General features: G+C 35.4%; 1 protein-coding gene across 2 annotated transcripts in view; it reads right to left on the reverse strand.

The window, feature by feature from the left end:
* The window catches only part of ZC3H12C (zinc finger CCCH-type containing 12C), a 66,349-nt gene that overhangs the window by 30,556 nt on the left and 11,163 nt on the right, over positions 1-24,630 (reverse strand). For both annotated transcript variants that reach the window (XM_057553443.1, XM_057553444.1), the window contains exon 2: positions 1,963-2,711. In XM_057553443.1, coding sequence (XP_057409426.1) covers positions 1,963-2,711 — 749 coding nt within the window. The remainder of the gene's footprint in view (positions 1-1,962; positions 2,712-24,630) is intronic.

Raw genomic sequence — 24,630 nt, forward strand, 5'->3', positions numbered from 1 at the left:
CTTTAAGAACCTCTCTGGTGCTTTTGGCATATGGCTATGGTTGTAGGTGTTTCTCCAGGACCTATTACCTTCCTTCATTACTCTCTTGCTTGGTAATTCCATGGTGTTTTGGCTTTACTCATTATCACTCTGCTAAGGTAACTGTTCACTAGTTCTGGATTATTACAAGAAAAAAAAAATCATTTCATAGCTAAATTTGGGAAAGACTAGACAACAGAGAGGTTATTTTACTGAAGGACTTCTCAAGGTTGTATGTACACTTCATACCTCTGTGACACTTAAGGCCCTTGTTACTCCCTTAGAAAGGGTTGTTTGCATTCAAATTTATCTCCTATCTCCTGTAGTCCAGTTTAAATATCATGGCCAGATTATCAATTTAAGGCACAGCTCTACTCTTGACATTACCCTCCTCAAAAATCTTCAATTACCTTTGGATTGGAGCCAAGTTTAAATTCTCTAGCTTGGCACTGAAGGCCTTGGAAGATCTGGCTTGAACATTTTCAGTTTGTTTTTACCTTTCATTATGATGAAAAGTGTATAGACTTTGAAGTCAGACATATTTGGGTTTGAATTATGTTTTACCTTGGACAAGTAATTTAAATACTGCAAATCTCATTTGCTTATAAATGAAAGAAAGATAACCTTTCCATCAGGTGGAAGCAGTATTATTTCGAGGATTACAAGTTGGTCCTTCTCATACTCTATGCAGAAATGCTGCTATCACCTAGAAAACAGTGGTTCTCAAATTTTGGTGGGCATCATTATTAGTGGGGGTATTTGTTACAAAAGGAGATGGCTGGGCTACACCTTGATCTAGACTTGGTAGGTCTGTGCGTGGACTTGGTAGGTTTCTAGAACTATACTGTCTAATATGTAGCCACAAGCTACACGTGGCTATTAAGCACTTGTAGTATGGCTAGTCTGAATTGCGATGTGCTATAAGTGTAAGATATCTGATTTTAAGACTTAATATGAAAGAAATAATGCAAAAATATCTCATTAACAATTTTCTTATTGAACACACATCGAAATAATATTTTGGCTATATTAACCTAAATAAAATATATTATTCATATTATCACTTGTTTCTTTTCATTTTTTAATGTAGGTACCAGAAAATTTTAAATGGCGTATGTGCCTCACATTACATTTCCATTGAACAGCACTGCTCTAGAATGTACACTAGTTAGAACAAGTTCCCCAGATGATTCTTTGATAGCTATCCTCAGGTCACCTTGAGAAACAATATATGAAATGTTAAGCTTTCTGAAAGAAGAACTGATGCCTTTCCATATCTTTATATTCCCACAGTATTCTGAACATTGTGGGCAGTTAACTATATACTAATTGAATTTAGATGCACTTTACGTTTTTAGCCATCAAAATCCATAAAAAAATTTCTCTGGAAGCTTTGCTTTTGTTTTTTTTCCCCCAGTTCCTAAAAAATTATTTTTGAATTACATTTCTTAAATGGAACAAAAAACCCTCTGAAATTATGGCTTTGATTTGTTCCTGAAATCAATAAAAATAATTTTCTCAAAGAACTGGGATTTTATCTTATGGTTATTTGACTTTGTATAGAAATAGGCCATTTATCTCTCTAGGTTCCAAAGTTATTCAATATGATCATACTCAAGCTCTTCAATTAAAACTAATGTTTAACACTATACTGGGAATATATGCTAATTTTTATACCATAGTAATTTACCAGATGAGGGGGGAAAAAAAAAGACATAACTAGGGAAAAGGAGGTCTTTTATTTAGGGACAAATGAGGTAAGAGTGGTTGACGGCTCTGGAAGTAGAGAGAGAACTAAGAGAGACACAATTAGAAATATGGGAGCTAATGTTGGGATGCAGAACAACCCTGACATTAATGACTGTTAGAAAAGAAACAGTCACAAAATTAGAAATATGTTTTAAAGATTGTTTGGTAATAATGAGTGAAGATTTCCCCACTTACCTCATCGCCACATTGCTGCCATCGATAACTATTGGTCTCAGATTTTCCCCATCGTCTGTTACAATCTCTTGCATCGGAGATTCAGACCGCTGAGATTCCAGGGAAGACGTTTCCCTCGTTATACTGTTAATTGTACTAACTGTTTGTTCGGCCTCACTTTTATTTCCAAGTTTGACAAGTTCTCCCAAAATATCATTGATTAAAGCATCGGTACCAAGTTTGTTTAGCACGAGCTGAACCTGTTCTTCAGAATAACCTAACTTCAGTGCAAACTCCAGTTTTGTTTGGTACTCTCGCACCACATCCGGGGGTTTCCTCACTTCCTTGGTTGGCTGAGACTCTTCAGGTTTAAAGTCTTGCAAAATTTCACTGCGTTTGAGTACATGAGGCTCTAAACACGGAGACCTACATAGTTGTCTGTGAGTCTTGGTTAATAAGCATGGCTCTACTGAAATGCTACTCAATTGTTCTGACTCATTATCAGAATTTGTGCTTTCTTCAGAGTCACCAGAGCTCGCATTCTCTTCAGACACCTCCTTTTCTTCCTTCCCGGAATTAACTTTATCCATTGTTGGTTTTTCTACCATTGACCAAGGTACAGATGTACTTAAATGTGGGTCAGTGCTCTCCACATAAAGGTGGCCTAGGTCATGCCCCAGATGATCCTTCAAGCCCATGAAGCTGTTATGTGTACTTGACTCCACTTTGCTGTTTTTTCTGTATTCTCGAATGCAAAGCACCCCGTATTCCTAGAGAAAAATGTAAAATATTTAGAATTTCATATCTACTGAATGATATTTCAGTATCATTTCTATTTCAATAAAGAAGTTGAGAGAGAATTACCAAACTATTGAATATCAACTTTGTTTTGTCTACATCCTCTCATCCCTTATAACACCCTTCCAAGATAGTATCATGTCCTGTTTTTCAGATGACGAAGTTTGCAATTAGAAAAATTAAGTATTCCCTCCAAGGCAACAAAGTAAATAAGTAGTGGAACGGGATTTTTTACCCAGTTTTGTCTGACTCCGAAACCCATGCTTTCCCCACTATATCATGATGCTTCTTAATCCTGATGGAAGAGATTTTCCCACAGTTAGAAAGGCCTATGTTTCGATAGTGACACACAGAATATTATAAAAAACCTGTTTTAGATGTGCTATGACAGGTTATGTACATTTTCTCTAAAATAATTCACAAAAATTTGCAAAAATTCTTTTAAAGAGAAAGCCATGTGAAAAGGAAAACATAACCTTATTATAATTTAAAAGTTATTGTTAATTTGGATCAAGCGTAACAACAATCTAAAGACTTTCAAAAACGATTTAGAGTACTACTGTGATGAAAGAGCACGCATTCTACAACAGCCAACAAGGAATGAAATAATTACAAAGTGAATTATATTCCACTTAAGAGATGAATAGTTTTGCCCTAATAATCTTTATTTTGTAAATCCTGAACACAGTAACAGAATACAGCACTGTGCTACCCTTATTAAGTACCAGGGACTACAGTCTATTTCATTCCAGGGGAAAAAGCTCTTATTCTATGCACATTTATAGAAAGCATAGGAATGAAATATTCCTATAATTATATTTGCTGCCAAATAAAATTAGCAGCAAATAATTAAGTACACTGAATAAATGTTATCTTAATTTCTTGAATTTTATGGCAGAAAATACTTCTGTATTATATTAGATAACTAGCTAATTATTATCTGCATTTGGTTAAAAAGTCATCTTTTATTCTACTTTCCCCCTACAGGAATGCTTTTACTGTTTAAAATGCTTTGGCTGTTTTACTGTTTTCCTAAAAGTCTACTGGGAATAATTGTTATTTCTCTACCAGGAACAGGTTAGCAAAATAAAATTATTTTCTCTTGTGCTTCATTGTAAGGACTATATGCACATCAGTAGTTTACTTATTAAGGCAATTCCAGTGTTCTACCCATGGATAACATTAGTAAGCCAGTGGTAGCTGAATATGAGACTGTCATAGAACACCTATTTAAATAACCTAAAAAAGAAAATTGGAAAAACATTTTATTCTACAGCTCCTCAACATCTTATTTACACTAGAAAGGAGCTATTATATAAATGTTAAGAGAAAATGCTAAGTGATTTTCTAAGAAGTTTCACATTTGAATGCATTAGAGTGAACTTATTAGAGAGTGCAGTATTTCTATACAATGAAATAAATTGTATTAACTATGGTAAATAATAGAGAAGAGACCATGGAATCTTTAGCTTGAAAACAGTACACTTAAAATTCCTTCAGTGTAGAACTCCTACACACTTCTACAGGAGTTTCTTCAGTTTTATCCCTTGAGAAGACAGATAAATTTAACATCATTGTTCTACTAATATAGCATTCATTAGTTTTAAAGAAACATCACACTCTCCTGGCTCCTGACTGCACAACTGATAAAAAGAAATTTTCCTTGGGAGACCGCTATATCCATCTGCTCCATTATGAAGCTGTAACCATTTCAGTTTTTTTCTATTAATATGGATATGCATGAGCCCAATTATTAGAATTAAAGGAAGCAATTTTGAAAGCAAATCTTAATACTCAGTGATTTATTAACTACTGTAATATACAGACACCATAATGCAAGCAACAAATCACAACAGCATCCTAATAAAGGGATACAGTTAAAAAGAAAAATCTGCACTGTGGCCTTGGTAGAGCTCCCACCAAAAGTATCTTAAACAAGGAAAACCTATTGGAAGCTGGGCTGCCTGGCAACCAGAGCTGGTTGCTAAGCGGTACTCTTTTAACGTGCCATCATGAATGCTAGCACAGTAAAAGAATAATTTGGTATGAACAAAAGCCTATAAAAGAGACTGGGACTTAAGTGCGCCTGGTTTACCCTCTGAGAACAATGCAGCTGCCAAACCAATCTGGAAGCTCCGACATCATTGTTCTGTAAACCCCACAATCTGCTCTGACTGCAGGAAGTGTATTTAACGGGCAACATTTTTGATCTCCCCTGAAAAGTTTGGATTTTGCATAAGTGCTGTTGTGAGATAATTTTTCAAGATAATGACTCACTGACCAAATCCCTGAATTGAACTAAGAAATATTATTTTAATATTGAGCTGTAGTGTTTTTCTTTTGGACTGTTTTAAACAAGATTAATACTTTATGAAAAACAGAGCCGGTGGGGAACATTAGAATGAAATGTTATGTTTAAAGAATAGTGAATTCTTAATTTTCACATTTTTCAAAGAAGCAAAACCAGATATTATAAAGTTTTTAAACTGAAAATTATCCACCCTAAAAACGTATTGGGTAGGTCAAAAAGTTCGTTCAGTTAGTGAATACGCTGTTCAATAAAGTTCTCCATGAACATGAGAAATGTCTGCTATTTTTACCTAAAACTGAACAAACTTTTTGGCCAACCCAATATTTAAATCTTTCGGTATCACTTTCAGTCTAATATTAAAAAAGTGTTGGTGACACTATGTAAATCTGCTTTGCTATGTAATTTTATTATATGGCTATAATGATTAAATAGGGAGAAAAATGGGATTATCCATTGTTTGCTTTTTATAATATTAAACTAGATAAAAGTCATTTGTATTCAAATGTATTTAGTGAATACCACACACCTTGAACTTGTGATAATTCATATAATTTATATATACTATTTAAATATGTTTCCAAGTGAGCTAACATGATTTTTAATATTAGGTATAAGTGTAAGCTTGATTTACACTACTTTAAAAAATGTACACCTAATTTTGTTAGGCAAAATAACTTTTCTTTTAAAATATTTTGGTTGAACTTTTCTTTCACACTGACAGGCCTCTCTTCATCTTCCAGATTTCACTGGATAACTTTCTTTGAGGTAGCCAATGTCATCTTGTACTAAACAAGCAGTTAAATAATTTTTAGTTCCTATAAACCAACAGATTATAAGGACAAATAAGTTCAATTACCAGGCCTATAAGCTGCATATATTTTCTCCATTACATTATATAAATTTGAAATAACTTATTTTTATTGACTCAAATGATAAAGATTTGGTTTTTAAAACTTTAATCTCTAAAATGCTTCCTTATTCACTTGTAATTAGTAAAAGATCACCCTTCACATATATACAATGGAATATTACTCAGCCATAAAAAGAAACAAAACTGAGTTATTTGTAGTGAGGTGGATGGACCTAGAGTCTGTCATACAGAGTGAAGTAAGTCAGAAAGAGAAAAACAAATACTATATGCTAACACATATATATGGTATCTAAAAAAAAAAAAAAATGATCATGAAGAACCTAGGGGCAGGATGGGAATAAAGATGCAGACCTACTAGAGAATGGACTTGAGGACACCAGGAGTGGTAAGGGTAAGCTGGGACAAAGTGAGAGAGTGGCATGGACATATTTACACTACCAAATGTAAAACCGATAGCTAATGGGAAGCAGCCGCATAGCAGAGGGAGATCAGCTCCGTGCTTTGTGACCACCTACAGGGGTGGGATAGGGAGGGTGGGAGGGAGGGAGACGCAAGAGGGAAGAGATATGGGGATATATGTATATGTATAGCTGATTCACTTTGTTATAAAGCAGAAACTAGCACACCATTGTAAAGCAATTATACTCCAATAAAGATGTTAAAAAAAAAAAAGATTTCCCTGAATTAATATGGCACTAAAAAAAAAAATTGTCAATATTTTGAAATCATTCAACAAAAAATTAAATTTAAAAGCTGACAAAAGTCTTAAGATATAAAAGCTGACAAAAATATCTTCATAGGCTGCAGTACTCCTTAATGTAATGTGTAAAACTTAACAAGGAATTATTATATCTTAGAACAAAGAATGGTATGTGATCTTTATTTTTGTTCAGTGCCTTAAAAATGATCAATATAAAAAAAATGATCAATATAACTTTGAAAATGATTAGCAAAGACTACAATAACAACACAAAATTTACTACTACATGCAAGGGAGAAAACACTTTGCTCCTTAAATTTTTAAATTAGACTTTTAAGTTTTGCTTAAATTTTTAAATTAGACTTTTAAGTTTTGCCATTTACTGAAATGCAAACGTATATAAATAATCTTTAAATTAATCAACTATTGACAAGAGTAATTTTCCTCATTTCATGAAGCAGCCTAGACAAAGTTTCACACACAAAGTAGGTCAATGTTTGTATTCCCATAGTTATCAAAAAACTCCAAGAATACGGCTTAACTTTTAGGTTATCAGAGACCTATTATAATTGGCCTTTGCACTATATTCATGAACACAAAAGGTACTGAGCAAACATATATTGGTCTGAAAACAGATTTCTGCACTTAAAGAGCTTTAGATTTCCTCCAAATATTGTACTAGAAACTAAAACAATTTTTCTTGTTGAAGGCCTAATAAGTTAAAAATCACATAATACTATATGTTGAAAAAGAACTAAAATGTCATGCTATAGATGACATTTATAGATGATAAAGTGTAACCAATTATTTTAATTGCCAAAAGAAAGCTTTATACTAGCTGAAAGCAGATTTTATGATATAAAGGCTATTTACCAGAAATTTGTTGCATACACAAACATTCCCCCATTTAGTGAGCTTTTCTGAAAGTTCTCATTAGATAACTTAGATAATCCTTCATCTCAAATCCAGTAAAATTTTTTTTTATATTCTAAAAAGCATCATATTAATCAAGAATATGAGACCATAAGCTTGTTAAATCAATTTGTTTGTTTGTAACATCAAGTTAACAATGCCATAAAGTGGGTTCTGATTGTTATCCAAATGGTAATAGTATGAGAACAATGAAAATAAAATAATGAATATGTAATAAATTCCTACTGCCGTAGTCTCTGTGTATTTAATTACCACTGTATTTTAGTGAGTGCTGTTGTCTGCCTCCCTCTAGCTAACAAAAGAAGGATGTCCCTTTGAACAGATTGGTTAATGCTCTGGGGCAACAGATGTCTACTGGAACTGCAGGAGGCCAGCAACTGGTGGCCTGCCCATCTTCTGAAAACTTTCAATAGACTTATGCATATGTTCACACAATAGGGCATGTGGTAGAAATGAAAACCTCTTTTTAACCCTTTATGCTCTTTCTTTTCCTCCCAACTGATAGATGAAAGTCTTTGTCTCCTCCCTTCCCCATTACAGATCTCTTGAAAGCAACAGTTCTTCAAGTGACATCTTCAATCTAATATCTGAAACTAATGCAAGCAAAAAAAAAAAAAAAAAAAAAAAAGGTGGGAGAGAAGAAATTGGAAACTATACATGAGTACTGAAACTGCTGACAATGCAATTGAATACTTAATCATCATAATTAAAACAAGCTGAAACATCTAATAGCAATCCATCTCCCCAAGCTAGATTTTTAAGACAATGGAAAAATCTATTAAATCTTACTATCATTTTACAGCACCTAGGTCTGACAGTGACACCTTAAGAAACCTAAGAATGTGACAAGAAGATAAAATCTAAATTCATTGTTTATCAAAATATCAGAACACGCTATAACTTATCTTTAAGTACAAACGATTCCATGACATGCCTAATGCCTTGTGAATGTTTATGAAACTGTAATTATTTATATAACTCCAGAATATAAAAATGTAAAACATCTGCTTCACAGACATATTTTACAGAAAGAATTTAATTTTCTGGTATTTCGGCACTATGTAATAATTTGTAGGCTTTCATTTGAGGTGCATTCTATCCTTAACAGAGTTCAAATTAATATCCTGAATACTTAGCAAAGTTTAACTTCCAAAGCATTAAGTAGCACATATACTCACGTTCGCGGGAAAATACAAAGACATTGGTTTCTGTAGCAGCTTCAGCAGTAACTCCTTAACACAATTTTAGCTGCAGACTTCCAGGCAAGCAAGAAGAACAATGAATGGGTGAACAGATGGAATGGCAATGTCTTTGCTTAACCTATTACCGAGTGGAATAACAACCAATCATAGGCCAGAAAGCTCACAATTAGTCGGCCAGGCAGATGCAAGCCAACCTCAGCACCCTGCGTCAGGTTAGCAGGTTTCTAAGATAAGCAAGTTGATGTCATTCTCGGGTCTGCCCCGGGGAAGCATGTGTATTAACGAGGGGTGTGCGGCAACAATAGGCCATACAAAGCTGTAGCAGGCAGCTGCTCTTTGAGAGCAGAGCCATTAGGGAGCAGGCTGCCAACAAGGAACACCTGGCTTGGGCAGACCAGCTTTTCCTCCTCGGTTTTAAACAAAACAAAGAAACCAATTATATTTTAAAGTAGTAAAAGTTGCATGTTTCCAAAAAGTCAAGGCTATCCTCTAGTCTATTAGCTTTTTGTTTCTGAGAAATAAAGAAAACGAGGTGTGTCAAAGTAGCAATTAACTATTGCAGCAATCCCTTTTCTTTAATAAATGATCTACTGGCGAAATGAGACAGAGATTATAGCAAAGCTACTTCCCTGGAAATACTGGGAAATATAAAATATTTGTAAGTATTGGTTCATTTGTGGCAAGAGAATAAAACAAACAAAAAAAGAGATGATGAAAATAAGATTGCAAAAGAAAAAGTTTTAAGAGTGTACAAACAGAACTGATTTTTTAAAGTTCATAAGATAAAACAAGTTTGGCCAACTCTGTGCCAAATGAGTCATCTAAACTTAATATTTAGACAAAACTGCTTAACTTCAACCTAAAATCACCAGAACGACCCACTTTATTTATGTCAAATAACTGTAAAATTATTTTATTATGGATACTAGTTAATCATGTAATTAAATAAAAGCAAAATCGTTCATTATGTTTTAACATACAGCATGATGTTATTTGTTATATTTGTATTTCATAAAATTTGTAAGATGTAATACTCAAATTTCAGTTCAGGAACAGGTTAACTTTACAAAGAAGAAACGTAATATTTTTAAAGGATATGAGTATACAAAAATCAGCTCTGTCAGTGAGGAAGCTTGTCACCCCTGATTTATTTCAAAGTTCCAGACTACAGTATTTATAATATTATGGACTACTTGCTTTTGAGAGCTGCATAAATTGTATCTTGAGTGACCTCTGATTATGGAAATTCAATCAAAATTTAAACACCATCAGGTGTTGTGAGACTATTTCCTTACTAAAGAAAGAGGCAATCTGAAGTGGTTCTACTACCTACTTATGTGATGTAGAACACACACACACACGCACACACACACACACACACACACACACACAGGTCTCCCCTTTTCATTCCAGTGCAAATTAAAAGAGTGAAGGAAAAAGCTCCTCTTAAAATACAATTTTCTGAGATAGGCTGATTTATGCAGAGCCTGGGCTTTCCCATTATATAATCGAGTACCCTAAAGGTATAAAATTTGGTTAAAGCACCCCAAATAATCTCAAACAATCTCAATCAGTCTCTTTTCTCACACACAAAAACAGAGGCTACTTGCATGTAGGACCATGTGACAATACTTGAAAAAAAAGTTAATATTGGTTGGGACTCTTGGGCATGTCCTTATTGTGCCCAGTCAAATGTAAATGAGAGGTACTCTATTTACAAAATAAGAGAGAAATCTACTCTAAATGGTTAAAATTTTTCAGTTACCTCACCGAAAACATTCCTTATGCCTATTAAAAGCCTAAAAATTATTGCTGTTTCCAGAAAGAAAACTAAAATACAAAGTATGGTATTTGTAGATCACCATTTGTCTATAGATATTTTTCCTCAAAAAGAGCTTAATATTCCATGAAAGTATGTTATTCCAAAAATGTTAGAAAATTTAAAAATCTGTGAAAGTATTTTTAAACTAAATGTAATTATTAGATTCTGAATGCCAAACTAATTTCTAAAGGAAGAACTATTCTTTTTCTGTCAAGGGTTACAGTAATGTTTTTGCAATAGTTACACCCATAGCCTAATTCCATAAGCCCACAAAAGATCAAGATAAAGCATTTCTAATATTATAGTTTATTGCAAAGTATAATGTGAATTACATAGAGTTCAAATTTTATGTCTTGAGTAAGCATATGAACATCACAGAAATCAAGTTAGAATTTTTCTTTTTTTTTGTTGGTGTGGTAGTAATTTTTTTTTTTTTAATTTCATGAGTAAAAAGGTATCATCAACTCTGAAAAAAGTAAGAAAGATAAATCAAGGCCACTAGTACGGTTAGTAAATGTACTTCTAGTAAAACTGAGTTTGATTAAATAAGATTAAGATGAAAAATATGACATATATTCATGCAAAGTAGTTACAACTAAAACCTAATAAAACTTAAGCTATGTACTGACTAGAGATAGCGAGGTCAATATTTATGAATTTACATTAAAATCTTTTCCTTTTTGTATATAAAAAAAGACACTCTTTAGTATGAATAGACAGTCACTCTTTCCCTTGGGCTTTCTTTCTTCTTTTTACCCCTTTGCTACTATAGTTACTACTTTATAGCTTTAATTCAGGAGGAGGAGGAATCTTCTCACTAATTCCTGCCACTGTGAACACAAAGAATGAGAGAAAACTACCCAAGAGCTCAGCAGGAAGCCTGATCCCTAGAACTGGATTAAGCTTTTTTGCAAACAGCAAATAAAGGCAGTGATCTGAAAAAGCTAATCAGATCCTGCTGTGGTATTTAGACTATCTTGGTTGCTAGTATTGGATAACGTTAAGCACATTAAAACATCTGTAGGTGAAAAGAGGCCCTTGCCTGCCTTTCTTAGTCACATGGCCCTGGTCCACTTCCCACTGCAGAGAAAATGCAAACAGCTGTACTGGGCTGTCTGGGTCACTGCAATAAATGACTGAGCACGGGGCGCAGTTATGACAGTGTGGTTTTAGTGATAACACTAAAATCTGTCAATGTCAAGGGCTTTTCTAACGTTTGAAAATTCAACTGTTTGCTGAGGTATGAATGTGAAACATGTGGGTTTTGATGTTAGTGTTGGAATCAATTCTCTTTGTCAGCAGTGATCCAAGCCGCCTTCCTGGTACCTTTCTCCTAATATGGATTCGTTCTCCTTCAATCTACAATTCTTTTCATCCTAAAACACCTCCATAGAAGTAAGATTATTAAATCAAATTTTCCCAATTGTCGCCAGAAGATTGAAAGGTTAAAGTTTTAACCAAAAGCTCTCATTATTTTTGATTAAAAAAAAAACCCAACCAACCAAAAACCTAATTTATACACATGGTGTAAAAGAAAGGAGCAAAATCAATCAGGCACTAACTCTAACCTCTGAAAGTTATTATATCTAGTAAATCAGATGGGCATGAGAGCGTTAATATATTTCATTTCCTTAGGCTTAGATTACTTTCATTTCTTAATTTATCTCCTTCCTTGAATACCCCCTAAGTACATCCCTGCCAAAGTAATTTTCAATGACACAACGCTTAGGTTTAAAAAAAATCTCAGCAGATCACATCTCTGGTCCTCTGCTCTGTTTTCAAGATTCTTACAACTGGGGCTCCTGTAGCCCTGTATTCTTATTTCGCACTTCAATTAAGGTGAAGGAATAGCAAAAGTGAAGTCACAGATGCTGAAACAACCATCCCGTCACCCAAGTGTTCTCTTGCACAGCCTCACCTACCCAGATCACATCTGTTGTTCTAAGCCCAGCTCAAGGCTTATTTTTCCATAAAAATCTTCTTGGACCAGTCTGGATTTTATTGAATTTCTATAACATTAATAGTCTGTACTGCACAATATAACATTTATTTATGAACCAGGCTGTAAGCTTCCTGAGGGCAGATCCATTTAATCTTTGATAATACACACAGCAAAAAAAAAACCTATATGGTACCCAGCAGTGTGTTGCTATCTAGAAAACATCTGAGTGAAAAACAGGACCAGTAAAAAACAGGCTCCAGCAAATTTGAATGCAGGCATTCAGATGAACAAAATGCTCCCTGCTAGTTTTTATTTCTCTTTGTGACAGGTTGAGCTTATCAAAGAGCCCGCAGTGATTTGCAATGTTCCTGTAGCCCTGGCTCTGCCACTGGGGCTGCTTTCAACATTCAAGGCAGCTGTGAAATTGAGTGAGCTCAAGCCTGCAGGGATGAGAGGTCTTTTCCTGCAGTCTCCTTCTCTGGCTTCAATTTCCTAGCTAGAATGGCATCCCTTGGAGTAACGCTCTGGCCTCTTCCGCCTCACTTGAGGATGACTTATCTGAGGGGTAAGTCTGGGAAGAGGAGTTGTGTAAGCAAAGTGCAGCCCCTTCCTCTGCACATTTCTCTTGGGATCTGCCCAGGTGCAGACAGCACACAGTTGCTTTGCTCTCCAGCACTGCCTGAGATTGAATGACTACATCTTTCTAATTTGGGGGTTCGATGTTGCTAAGTCCTTTATGCTGTGCTCTTAAGTCATGTTCTGCAATAGCTCCATCAAAAAAAGAGCTGCTATTTTGATGTCCATCTACTTGGCTCCTTTGTTTATTTCTCAATTGGTTCAGAACTAAGGCAGGAAAAAGACCCCCTCAAACAATATTCAATAATAATAAGTTTTGTTATAAAGAACTATTAAGGAAAAAAAAGGTGATGAAAAGACTTACATAAATTAACTCAACAGACCACTTTAAAAATATGTATGAAGGGATAAAGTTAAAAAAAAAAAGAAACAATTCTGTGACAAAGAAAGAAGATAATGCTTCTTCAAGTCAAAATTCTTAGGGTTTGATTATAGAAATATTTCAGTGCCATATCACTAAGAGCAGATATCTTTCAATTCTCTCCAGGGTTCAGAGACAAATAGGAAATCCACAAAAACAGTATTTCTTCTCAGTGGTCTAAAAACAAAGAAACATTTCTATAGTCACTTTAAGTGACAATATAACCCATATCATTATTTGGGTTATATTTTCAAATATTTCCCAATGATTAGCTTCCCATTTAGTATTTTTTTTTTGGCAGCTTGCGGGATTTAAGTTCCCTGACCAGGGATCAATGGGGGCGTACAGCAGTGAAAGCGCCAAGTCCTAACCAGTGGACTGCCAGGAAATTCCCCCCATTTAGTATTTTAAAAAATTCAAATAAACAAGTCTTTTAAAAAGATGGTCTTCAATTCCTATAAACCTTGTAAATACTCAAGGAATGAGAAATTTTAGAAAAGCTCAGAGAATACAAATGACATCCAAAATGCTGATGTACTAGGTTGCTAAAGCCGCTAATGTGTGGCGGAGCAGGATAGAGAAAATTCGTGAGGAAAAAAAAAAGGACATAGATGATCTTAAAAGAAGTATAAAGCACATGATAGCATCCACGTTAACAAAACACAGTTATATTAAGTACAACTGAAACTGAGGAAAAGCTGACCAAAACTGTGTAATTTTATATAAAATATATGTAAGACACATTCTCTGCATCATAACACAGCTGGATGGTAGTTAAATGGCACTTTGTCTCTGACAATAATAAGAGTTACAACATCATTCTCCAAGCCTTGTCAGAACTCAACCCATCTCTCCTTTTGATGCCACGGCACTGCACCTCTCACTCCTGACAGCACCCCTCACTTCCCACCTGCACGTGCTTGTGTGTGCACATCATCTCATCTCAGGCTGAGTGTACCAGCTGAGGACGGTGCATGTCTTATTCTTCTTCGGGTATTAAATAACCCTATTTAGCAAAGTAACTCAAAACTTCTTGACCAAAAGTTTAAGTGAAATTGACAGATTCAGGCTATAAAGAATAATTGTATCAGACAGAATTAAAAGAGGACTCTATTATTAGAGGTCTCTGTTCTTGCTAATGGTCTAGAAGACAGTGTAATGGTACATTAAATGTAAAGGAACTCAGGAAAAAATATATAAAACATGGTATACAGCAAATTATGATCCAATACAAGTTCTTTGTTAATTATAGATTTGATCTAAGTATAAATTCTTGCTAATAATCAAGACAGATAATAGTTCCTTACATACCAACTGCTATAAGATGAGAAAATGAAATGCTTGAGTTAGTCCTTCCAATGGTCCTCATTCTACTGATTTTAGACAATTGTCCCAGTGTGCAAGAAACTGAAAAACTTTGAGAGGCTAACAAAATGAATGGTTGTGTTAGAAAACGCTCAGTCAAATTAGCACAGAAGTTCACAGCACAATTTGTCTTTACAGAGTTCTATTCATATCAGAGGATGATATAGTAATTTAGACATTAAATTTAGAATTCTGAGCATTTAGGACAAGATTCCTTCTAAATGCAAATCATCATATACTATAAGTTAAATCTAGACTATGAATCATCCTAAACAGCTGCCAAAACAATTCAACTATAAACTCTAACAGGCCAGAGATTCTTGTGTTTTGTTTTCTGCTGTATCTCCAGCAACTAGCAGAGTGCCTGGCAAACAGCAGGTGCTTAATAAATATGTGCTAAATGATAGCATTCCAAAAACTGGGCCAAAATCTCTTTTCCAGATTTATTTGTTCTTTACGTCCCTTCACATAACCTACACTCCAGCCATACACGAGGATTTAAAGCAGTGGTTCTCTTAATTTGGTTGCACACTGGAATCCTCTGGGGAGGTTTAAAATATACTGGTGTAAGAGTTTCATCCCTGGAGATGTTTATTTATTTATTTATTTATTGGTCTGGGTGATTCTAATGTATAGCCAAGTTTAAGATTCTTTCTTCTAAAATACCTTTCTCCATAGTTTCACAGGTTAAAATCTTATCTATTAGTATTGAAGATTCAGCTAAAACCCCGACTCTGCCATGAAACCTTTCCCGGAACACTGTTAAACTTATCTTTGGATTATTTGAGTTTTGCACAGGGCCTGGCGTAAGGTTAGGACTTGATAAATGTCTGAGTGGTAAATAACTCTGGGAGCATGGCACATAGCAGGAACGCAGTAAATATCTATTGAAAAACTGATGTATAGTTGGTCCTCGTTATCTGTGGAGTCTGTACTTGCAAATTTGCCTACTCACTAAAATTTATTTGTAACCCCAATAAATCCTCGCGGTGCTTTACAGTCGCCCCACGGCCACGTGCATGTGCAGAGAGGCGGAACATTTGAGTTGCCAGACAGGCATTCCAGCGGAGGCTGAACAAAGCCCTCATGCTGAAACAAGTGTCCTAAAAAGGGCTTGTTAGTGCTATGATTTTTGCATTTTTGTGCTTTCTGTTGGTGAATTTGCTGTTTAAATGGCTCCCAAGTCTAGTGTTGAAGTGCTATCTAAGTGCAAGAAGTCTGTGACGTGCCTTGTGGAGAAATATGCGTGTTAGGTAAGCTTTGTTTAGGCACAAGTTACAGTGCTGTTGGCTGTGAGTTCAGTGTTAATGGGTCAACAGTACATATTTAATAAAGTGTCTCTAAACAGTACTGCATGTACAACAAGGTTAGGTATTGATTGGTCCATGAAAATGTTCTGACCGGAGGCTTGCAGGAACCTAATCCCGTATTTCCTCTAGAAGCAATGGTTCAGTATTTGCAGTGACTTCATAGAACATAACTACAGTTGCCCCTTGAACAACAGTGGGTTTGAACTGCAGGGCTCCAGTTATATGTGGATTTTTTTCAACAGATACATAAGGACTATGTGATTCTTGGTTGGTGATCTGGGGATGCAGAACCCTGGATAAGAAGGGCCGACTGTGAAGTTATACTCGGATTTCTGACTGCACAGAGGGTCGGTGCCCCTAATGCCTGGGATGTTCAAGGGTAAACTGTTCAAGAAAAACAAGATTGACTGTAATTTCATCCTCTCTTCAGAACTCTTAGTGATCTTACCTGTAATTTTTAATGCCAGTTTCATTCAGCAAACGGGCACCTCCTAGGTGCCAGGTGCTGGGGATACAGCAAGAACAAAGCCAGTCTCTTCTCTCACCAAACTCACAGAGGGAGAGAATGTAAACAGTAAATACACGTCGGGTGATGGTAAATGCTATAGAGAAACTTTTAATCAGGGGAGGCCTTTATGATAGGGAGGTATTTGTGCAGATACCTAAATAAAGTGAAAGGAATGTGTAACAGGTGGAGGGAGGGTTGAGTACAAAGCCCTGAGATGAGAGCGTTCACAGGACAGCAAGGTGGGCCAGTATGGCCGGCGGCAAATGAGCAAGGGGAGGAGTCAGCAAATGAGGTCAGAAAGGTCAAGGTCAAGACAAGCCATGTCATGCCGAGCTTTGAAGGGCAACGCACCTCAAAACTTTACACAGCGTGGGAATCATAGAGAATCTTTTGCATGTATATGCTTCCAGCTACTTAAGAATTAGTTTGACAAGTTTTAACGGAAAAGCTGCTGTTGGGAGTTCGATGGAGATTGTGTTGTAGTAATACTTGCTTAAAAAGCACTACTGATTTACTATATTGTTTAATCAAGAATAATTGATTGAAATTTCCTCTTTCAATACAGTTCCTAGATTTCTTTCTAGGGGGCTTATAAATTTCTTTTTAAACTTGTCTTAAAATATTTTGCTTTTGTTCTTGCTGTGAACGGAGGTTTTTTCTCTTCCCTTATATTTTCTAACTAGTTATTGTTGGTGCCTAAAAAATAATTATTTTTATTCTTGTACATAAAACTTTAGTGAACTAGGTATCTCAGTGAACTCAATGTTTCTATTAGTGTTTCACTGAGGCTCTTGGGTTTTCCAGGCATATATAATAATGTAAAATCATCAGATTGCCTCTTCCTTACCAATTTTTACATCTCTTGCTTCATACTTTTGTCTAATTACATTGTAATGTTAACAGTGGTTATTTTGTGTCATTCCTGATATTAATGGGAATGTGTCTAGTGTTTTATTATTAAGCGTTATATTGATGGCTGGTTAGGTTGTACACACATACATATAAAACATACACAGCTATCACACTGGGCAAATTTACCTCCTCACGCCTCATCTGTTAAAATAATAATAATATATATATATATATATATACACACATACACACACACACACACACATATAAATAGTTGTTTTGAAATTTAATGAGCTAATACATGTAAAATACTTGACATCTGGAACAGTGCCAGGCACACGGTACGCACTCAGTGTTAGCTGTATGTAATTATATGTTTATATACAACTATACATTTACACACCACACAATATGTAGCCTTTAAAAAGTCACTTATAGAAATATGTTTTTCTCCTACATGAAAGATTTAAGAAAAAAATTAAAAATGTATATTGCATTAAAATGATATATTAAGATGATCATAAAATTTCTTCTTTGAGTTACTAATATTGTGAACTATATTAACAGATTTACTAATATAGAAACATGATTACATTTTGGAGGATTATACTGTATATGCTGGTATTTCCCTAGGAATTTTTACATCAATAATCATAAGACTGGCTTGTCATTTTCTTTATTTGCTTTGCCACATTTGGGTACCACTATTTTGCTGATGTTAGAAAAGGGATATGGTATTCCATCCAAACTTTTTCTCAATGACAAACCAATTGCCCCACGTACCAAAGGGAATTAGACTAGACTGGGCCATGTGTTCCTATACAGGCAGCACTATTTCTAATATCTGATTTACCGGTATTCTGAAACGTGTACCTGACCCCTTACTGTAAGTTCTAGGGTAGAGTTTACTCCAGCATGGGGTCCAAAGAAAAGAGGATTAGGAAGAGAGAGATCTTATAATTTATGGATATAATACACCCTCTCCCAAAAAGTATCCAAATATCCTGGACAAATTACACAACTGCTGTGTCTCAGTTTCTTCAACCATAAAATGGGGATAATAACAACACCAACAGCACACGGTTGTAATATATATAATAACTTAGAACAGTGTTTGGCACATAGTAAATATTAAGTATTATCTTAAAAGTTTATACTAAAGTGAAATTTCAGTACAAAAAAATAGAAAACCTGATTTTCATTATTTTATGTTCTCATTAATATAATTCTAAAGTTCTGTCTTTGTTCGTGATCTCAGAATATGAATTTTGTTAAATTAAGAAAATAATTTAGAACAATGTTTCTCAGAGGGAAAGGGGAATGACATTTAGTTTGGAAAAGCCAAACATACCTATCCTTTTTTGTAAGGAAAACTACTCAAGATTTAAGTGTCATGGAATACTTTGGCTAATAAGGATAATTAGAAGACAATAGTATCAATAACTATGAGTATCTTTGTATGCTGACACATCATAACTAGACTTATCCTGGTGATTGTTTTGAGAAGTATAGAAATATCAAATCACAATGTTGTGTAACAGGAACTAACATCGTGTTGTAGGTCAATTATACTTCAAAACAAACAAACAAAAAATAGAAAGAGATCAGATTTGTGGTTACTAGAGGCAGGGGGTGGGGGGAGGGGGAATTGGATGAAGGTGGTCAAAAGGCACAGACTCCCAGTTATAAGAGAAATAAGTACTAGGGATGTAATATGTACAACATGATACAGATAATGAACACTGCTGTACATTATGTGTGAAAGTTGTTGAGAGTAAATCCTAAGAGTTCTCATCACAAGGAAAGATTTTTTTTTCTATTTTTTAAATTTTGTATCTATATGAGATAATGAGTGTTCACTAAACTTACTGTGATAAGCATTTCTTGATGTATGTAAGTCAAATCTCTATGCTGTGCACCTTAAATATATACAATGCTGTATGTCAATTATATCTTGATAAAACTGGAGGAAAAATATATTCAAAAAAGAAGATAATGGTAGGACGCTTAGTAAGGAACATGAGCATAAAAATGGCTGGGAATCAGTAATTTAGCAGAAATACATTGATCTGATGGTGGGCAGAAGTGAAGGGATGTGGGAGAAAATGGAAGTAAAATTAGAAGAAATTATAACAAGCACCTGAAAGGAAACAAAGGTTTTTCTTATGGAAAATGAGAAAATACTTCTTTCAGTTTAGCAATATAGATGGTGGACTGTGCAAATTATTTTAAAATAAATGGCTGTAGACAAAGATCAGCCATCGGCTCCCACCTCTCTCATAATCTCATTAACTTTTAATAAAGTAATAAATTAGTATACTTTTCAGAATTAGCTTTCTCTTAAGATCTGTAAGTTACTACCAAAAAATTAAAGCCATAATAATTTTCAAATCTTTTATGAAAAAAAATCCTATGACTTAGGAATCTATTTTCTTGATAGTAATATCATTAAATACGGAGTAATTTAGTTCTTATGGCATTTTTACAGATGTTAGCTAGGTGATCAAATTCTATTTTAAAATGTATACAACTAATACATTTTAAAAGTAATACTCTGATGAAACACAGGACAACAGCAGCCTGGTCCATGGTCACCCAATCAAGCTAAATCAGAGGTTAAGCCAGTATTCAATGAATTCATGTATTCACTCAAGAAACATTTATTTGAATGCCTACTATGAGAAAGTGACATTGAGTGAAGAAGATGAGAGGGTACAAACATGAATACAGTTGCTACCCTAAGGAATATAAATTTACTAAAGAAACCAAATAGATGAATACCTATACAATATAGCGCATGTCAAAATTAATGCTATTAATAGTGATATATCATAGAATACAAGAGACAAAGACATTGGCTCAGGTTGGAGAAGGTTCTGAGAGGCAACATATAAGCTGAGAACAGAATGATGACGATGACACATTCCTATATATACTATGGTGTATGTGTCTGTGGTAGGGCAAGATGGGGAGTGGGGTAAGGTAGGGAAAGAAAGGATTTTTGCCCAGAGAAAACAGGATCAAAGGCCCACAGACATGAAAGATGATAAAATATACAGAATACTGTGAGATTAATACTGCTGTAGAAGAGGCTAGAAAGTTAGGATGTGGTTAGTTCATGGAAAGTCTTGAATGCCATACTAGTGTTTCAACTTTGTTACTGGGAAACTACTGAAGGTTTTTGAAAAAGGAATGGTGTATTTCTACCCACATTTTAGAAAAGTAATTAAATCAACTATAATATAAAATAAAAATTAAAATTATTGATAAAAAAGAAAGGTAATGGGGAACCACTGAAAGTTCTTGAGAATGTGAATGATGTGTTTCTAACTACATTTTAGTATGGTAATTCCAACTCTACTAGGTTTGAGGGGGCAAGAAACTCAAAGAAGACAAGTTAGGAAGGTATTATAATACATAATGGTCTAAGCAAAAGGTGACTGGTATCTAAAGTTATGCAGAAAAAAAGAAACAAATATGAGATATTTTCTAGGATGAGCCAATGGGTCCAGTAAGGATTTGATGCTAAAGACAAAAGAGGAAGGAGTAACAAAAAATAACTGATGGTATCAAATGATACAGATACACTGCAGAATGACTGAGGACATTGGGTAAAGGTGATTAGTGACCACTGAGGGAGCTTTTTCGGAGACATGAAGACAGGTGGGGTGTGAACAGGCAGCTTCTCCTAACCAAGTTTTTATGCCATAGATCCTTTCTCAGTCTAATGAAGGCTATACACCTCTTTTCAAAGTAATGCTTTTAAATGCATAAAGCAAAAACAGAGACTGCATTACAAAGAAGCCAATTATATTAAAATGGTCATCAAAATATGTAAAAATGTGATAGAGTAAAATATATGCCTTTTATTAACACATTAAAATAAGATGCAGCAGCAGACCTAATAACTACCATGATTTTGAAGTAGTTAAAAGTAAAAATGATACTTCAGAGTATTTACTTCAACCATAACATGATAGGGAAACATTTATGATTTCTATGGATGACACAGTCATATATGCTGTTATTAAAATTGGACTTGTTGCTTGCATTCATAATTGAGGGAAATGGTAAATTTCAATCAGAGGATATGAATATAAATACATAAATTTTTTCCCATCCAGCATCACAGAATGCCCAAATTCTATCCACGGACCCTTTGGGGAACCACAGAACACAGGCTAAAAATTCCCAGTTAAGGAGTAAGTGTGTGTTGAAGAAGAGATGACAGCATATGTATTCTTTTAATAAGTTTGGCAGGAAAGGAATAAGATATAGAAAGATATTTTGGTGGGTAGGGAGGGTAAGGTTTGTTTTTTTCTTTCTTTTAAGAACTTTAAACCAGGAGAATGGATTTAATGGGGCAGGAGAGAAAAAAGGTATGCCCACCTATGTATGAATGAAAGACTGGGAATAAATAAAAGGACAATAACTTAGAGGAAAAAAAAGAAGGAATAGCAGTGAATTGGGAAAACAGAGTTGGTTCAACGAGGCAAACGTTGGCTCTACTTTAGCCTCTAATTCTCGGTCAAAATTAACCAGCCTACCACCCTCAACCCTGCAGTCCTTTCCCAGCCTCCACAAGACCCAGAGGGCCAGGACTGACTGGGGGTGAAGAGTGAAAGGCGAGGACAAGCACCACCAGCATGGAACTGCCAATGTGCAGGAGCAGGAAGCGCGTTCTTGTTGCTCTTCTGCCTCCTTTTCTAATGCATCGTCAGTCTTCTTTCCCAGCTCTCAAGATACCTAGAGGCTTAATGCTGCCATTTGGCCATCTAGATACTTCCATCCTAGTTGCTCTGTCCAGTCTCCCTTCCTGCAAAAATCAAAACTCCAAAAGAAAGATCAAGTGAGGGTACTGTGATGTTTATATGATTAAAGTAATTATTAAATATTTAAGTGTGAAAGATTCTTGAGGAAGGGGCATAAGTACAATGGATACTCTAAGGATGGCTTGTTAAACCAAGTGACTATTTATTTAGATAAAACGATTGATGAAAGATTTTTAAATATAAGAATCTTAGCGTAATCCTGGTCTCTGGACCTCCTTCCTTGTCGGCACCTTTCCTCCTCTGCACTTGTGTGTGCATGTGTGTGCATGCGCACACATGTGCATGGAGAGAAGGGGGTGCAGGGAGGACAGAACCAACTTACCGCATTTCTCACTCTTGGAAGAGATTCTTAAGCCTTCGGGTTTAGTAAGCAAAAAGCTACTTTACTGGGAAGCAAAGATTTAGCAATAAAACAAATTAATCAGTCTTTAGACCCAGTATTTCTATCTTTTTTTTTTTTTTTTTGGCCATGCCATGCTGGCATGTGGGATCTTAGTTCCCCAACCAGGGATTAAGCCATGCCCCCTGCAGTGGAAGCACAAAGTCTTAACCACTGGACCACCAGGGAAGTCCCTAGACCCAATATTTCTAAAATAAATAACTGATTGTTTTATTTTATCTTCTAATTCTGATTATTTTTTTAAGAGATAATACAAAAAGTTTCAGAAGAGGTTAGCACACATTGAGAAGAAAATTATTTCAGGATTTTGATCAAATATAAATCCATGTTGAACTGGATTAGCTTATTTTAGGTGTTTATCATAAAATAGTATTCAATCTATTAAAATGCACATGAAACTTAAGTACTCATTTGCTATCAAAGTGGGAAATAAACATTTATGATCTACCTCTTATTTTGAGGAATGCTCAGGCCCAAGACTAAGCACCTGGTAGCACTCTTGCCAAACTGGCATTCTGGCTTCTGGCTATCACTCAGGAATTCCAAAGTGTTTTCTCTACCTGCCACATCTTCACTCAGGTGCTCTCCCAGCATGGGATGGTCTAGAAACTAAGTTGCAGCTGTCAACCTGGCACGTGCTTCCCAGCCACCTAGGCTAGCAGTAAAATTTTCTACATCAACCAAACTCACAGAATTAATTTTGTGAAATTTTTTCTTCTAAGCCAACTCCTGATGTTCTTTTTTCAAAATCACACTTATAGGGCTTCCCTGGTGGTGCAGTGGTTGAGAATCTGCCTGCCAATGCAGGGGACACGGGTTCGAGCCCTGGTCTGGGAAGATCCCACATGCCGCGGAGCAACTGGGCCCGTGAGCCACAATTACTGAGCCTGCGCGTCTGGAGCCTGTGCTCCGCAACAAGAGAGGCCGCGACAGTGAGAGGCCCGCGCACCGCGATGAAGAGTGGCCCCCGCTCGCCGCAACTAGAGAAAGCCCTCGCACAGAAACGAAGACCCAACGCAGCCAAAAATAAATAAATAAATAAATAAATAAATCAACACCTAGAATCAAGCAACTGATGACATCCTGAATGAAGTAAGGGACTTAAATTACTATGCTGAATAAAGGTGTTAAAAAAAAATCACTTATACTACCTATACTCTAAACCTAGTCTCTCTCCTAGTACAGAAAATTTTTCTAATTTGTGGATCAGTATTTGACTTCAGACATTAGCTGCCTCTGATTCCCTACTGAGGTTCTTATTTTAAAGGGAGGGATTAAAGACCTTAGGACCAAGCAGAGACTCTATTTAATGTAATCAAAAGACCTGAAAGAACACTGAAAAATAGAGAACTTAATGGGAAATAAAAGAGCAGCAATTTAAAGCATTTTGTTTTTCTTACTTATAGGGATCACTAGAATTGTCCACCATCCATTTTAAAGAATGTGGAGTATTTTCTATAATTCTGCCATTTCTCTTGGCCAATTTATTCATCCCATCCATAAACAGGTGAGGAAAGAAGAACTAATTTTTATTTCCAAAGCTTTACAGTTTTGGGGGTGAGAGTATTTGAAAGATGCACCCTGAAATACTATAAACTGGTAAAGAGCATAGTAGGCCCATGGAAAAACAGAGCTGCTGGCTCAACTTCCACCCGCAGGAAATCCTAGAACACACACAGAAGGGAGCACACAAGGGCCAAGAGGTGTAGAGATCTGCAGGCAGAGACGCCCCATTTAAGGAACTCAAATACTTTTCAAACAAACTTAGAAATCAGCTTATTTTGAAAGTTACACCATCCTATCCTTACACAAAGATGACAAAAAGCCCTGACAATCTAAAGCTTTA

The sequence above is a fragment of the Balaenoptera acutorostrata genome, chromosome 9 (genome assembly GCF_949987535.1).
Source record: "Balaenoptera acutorostrata chromosome 9, mBalAcu1.1, whole genome shotgun sequence".
NCBI lineage: Eukaryota > Metazoa > Chordata > Mammalia > Artiodactyla > Balaenopteridae > Balaenoptera > Balaenoptera acutorostrata.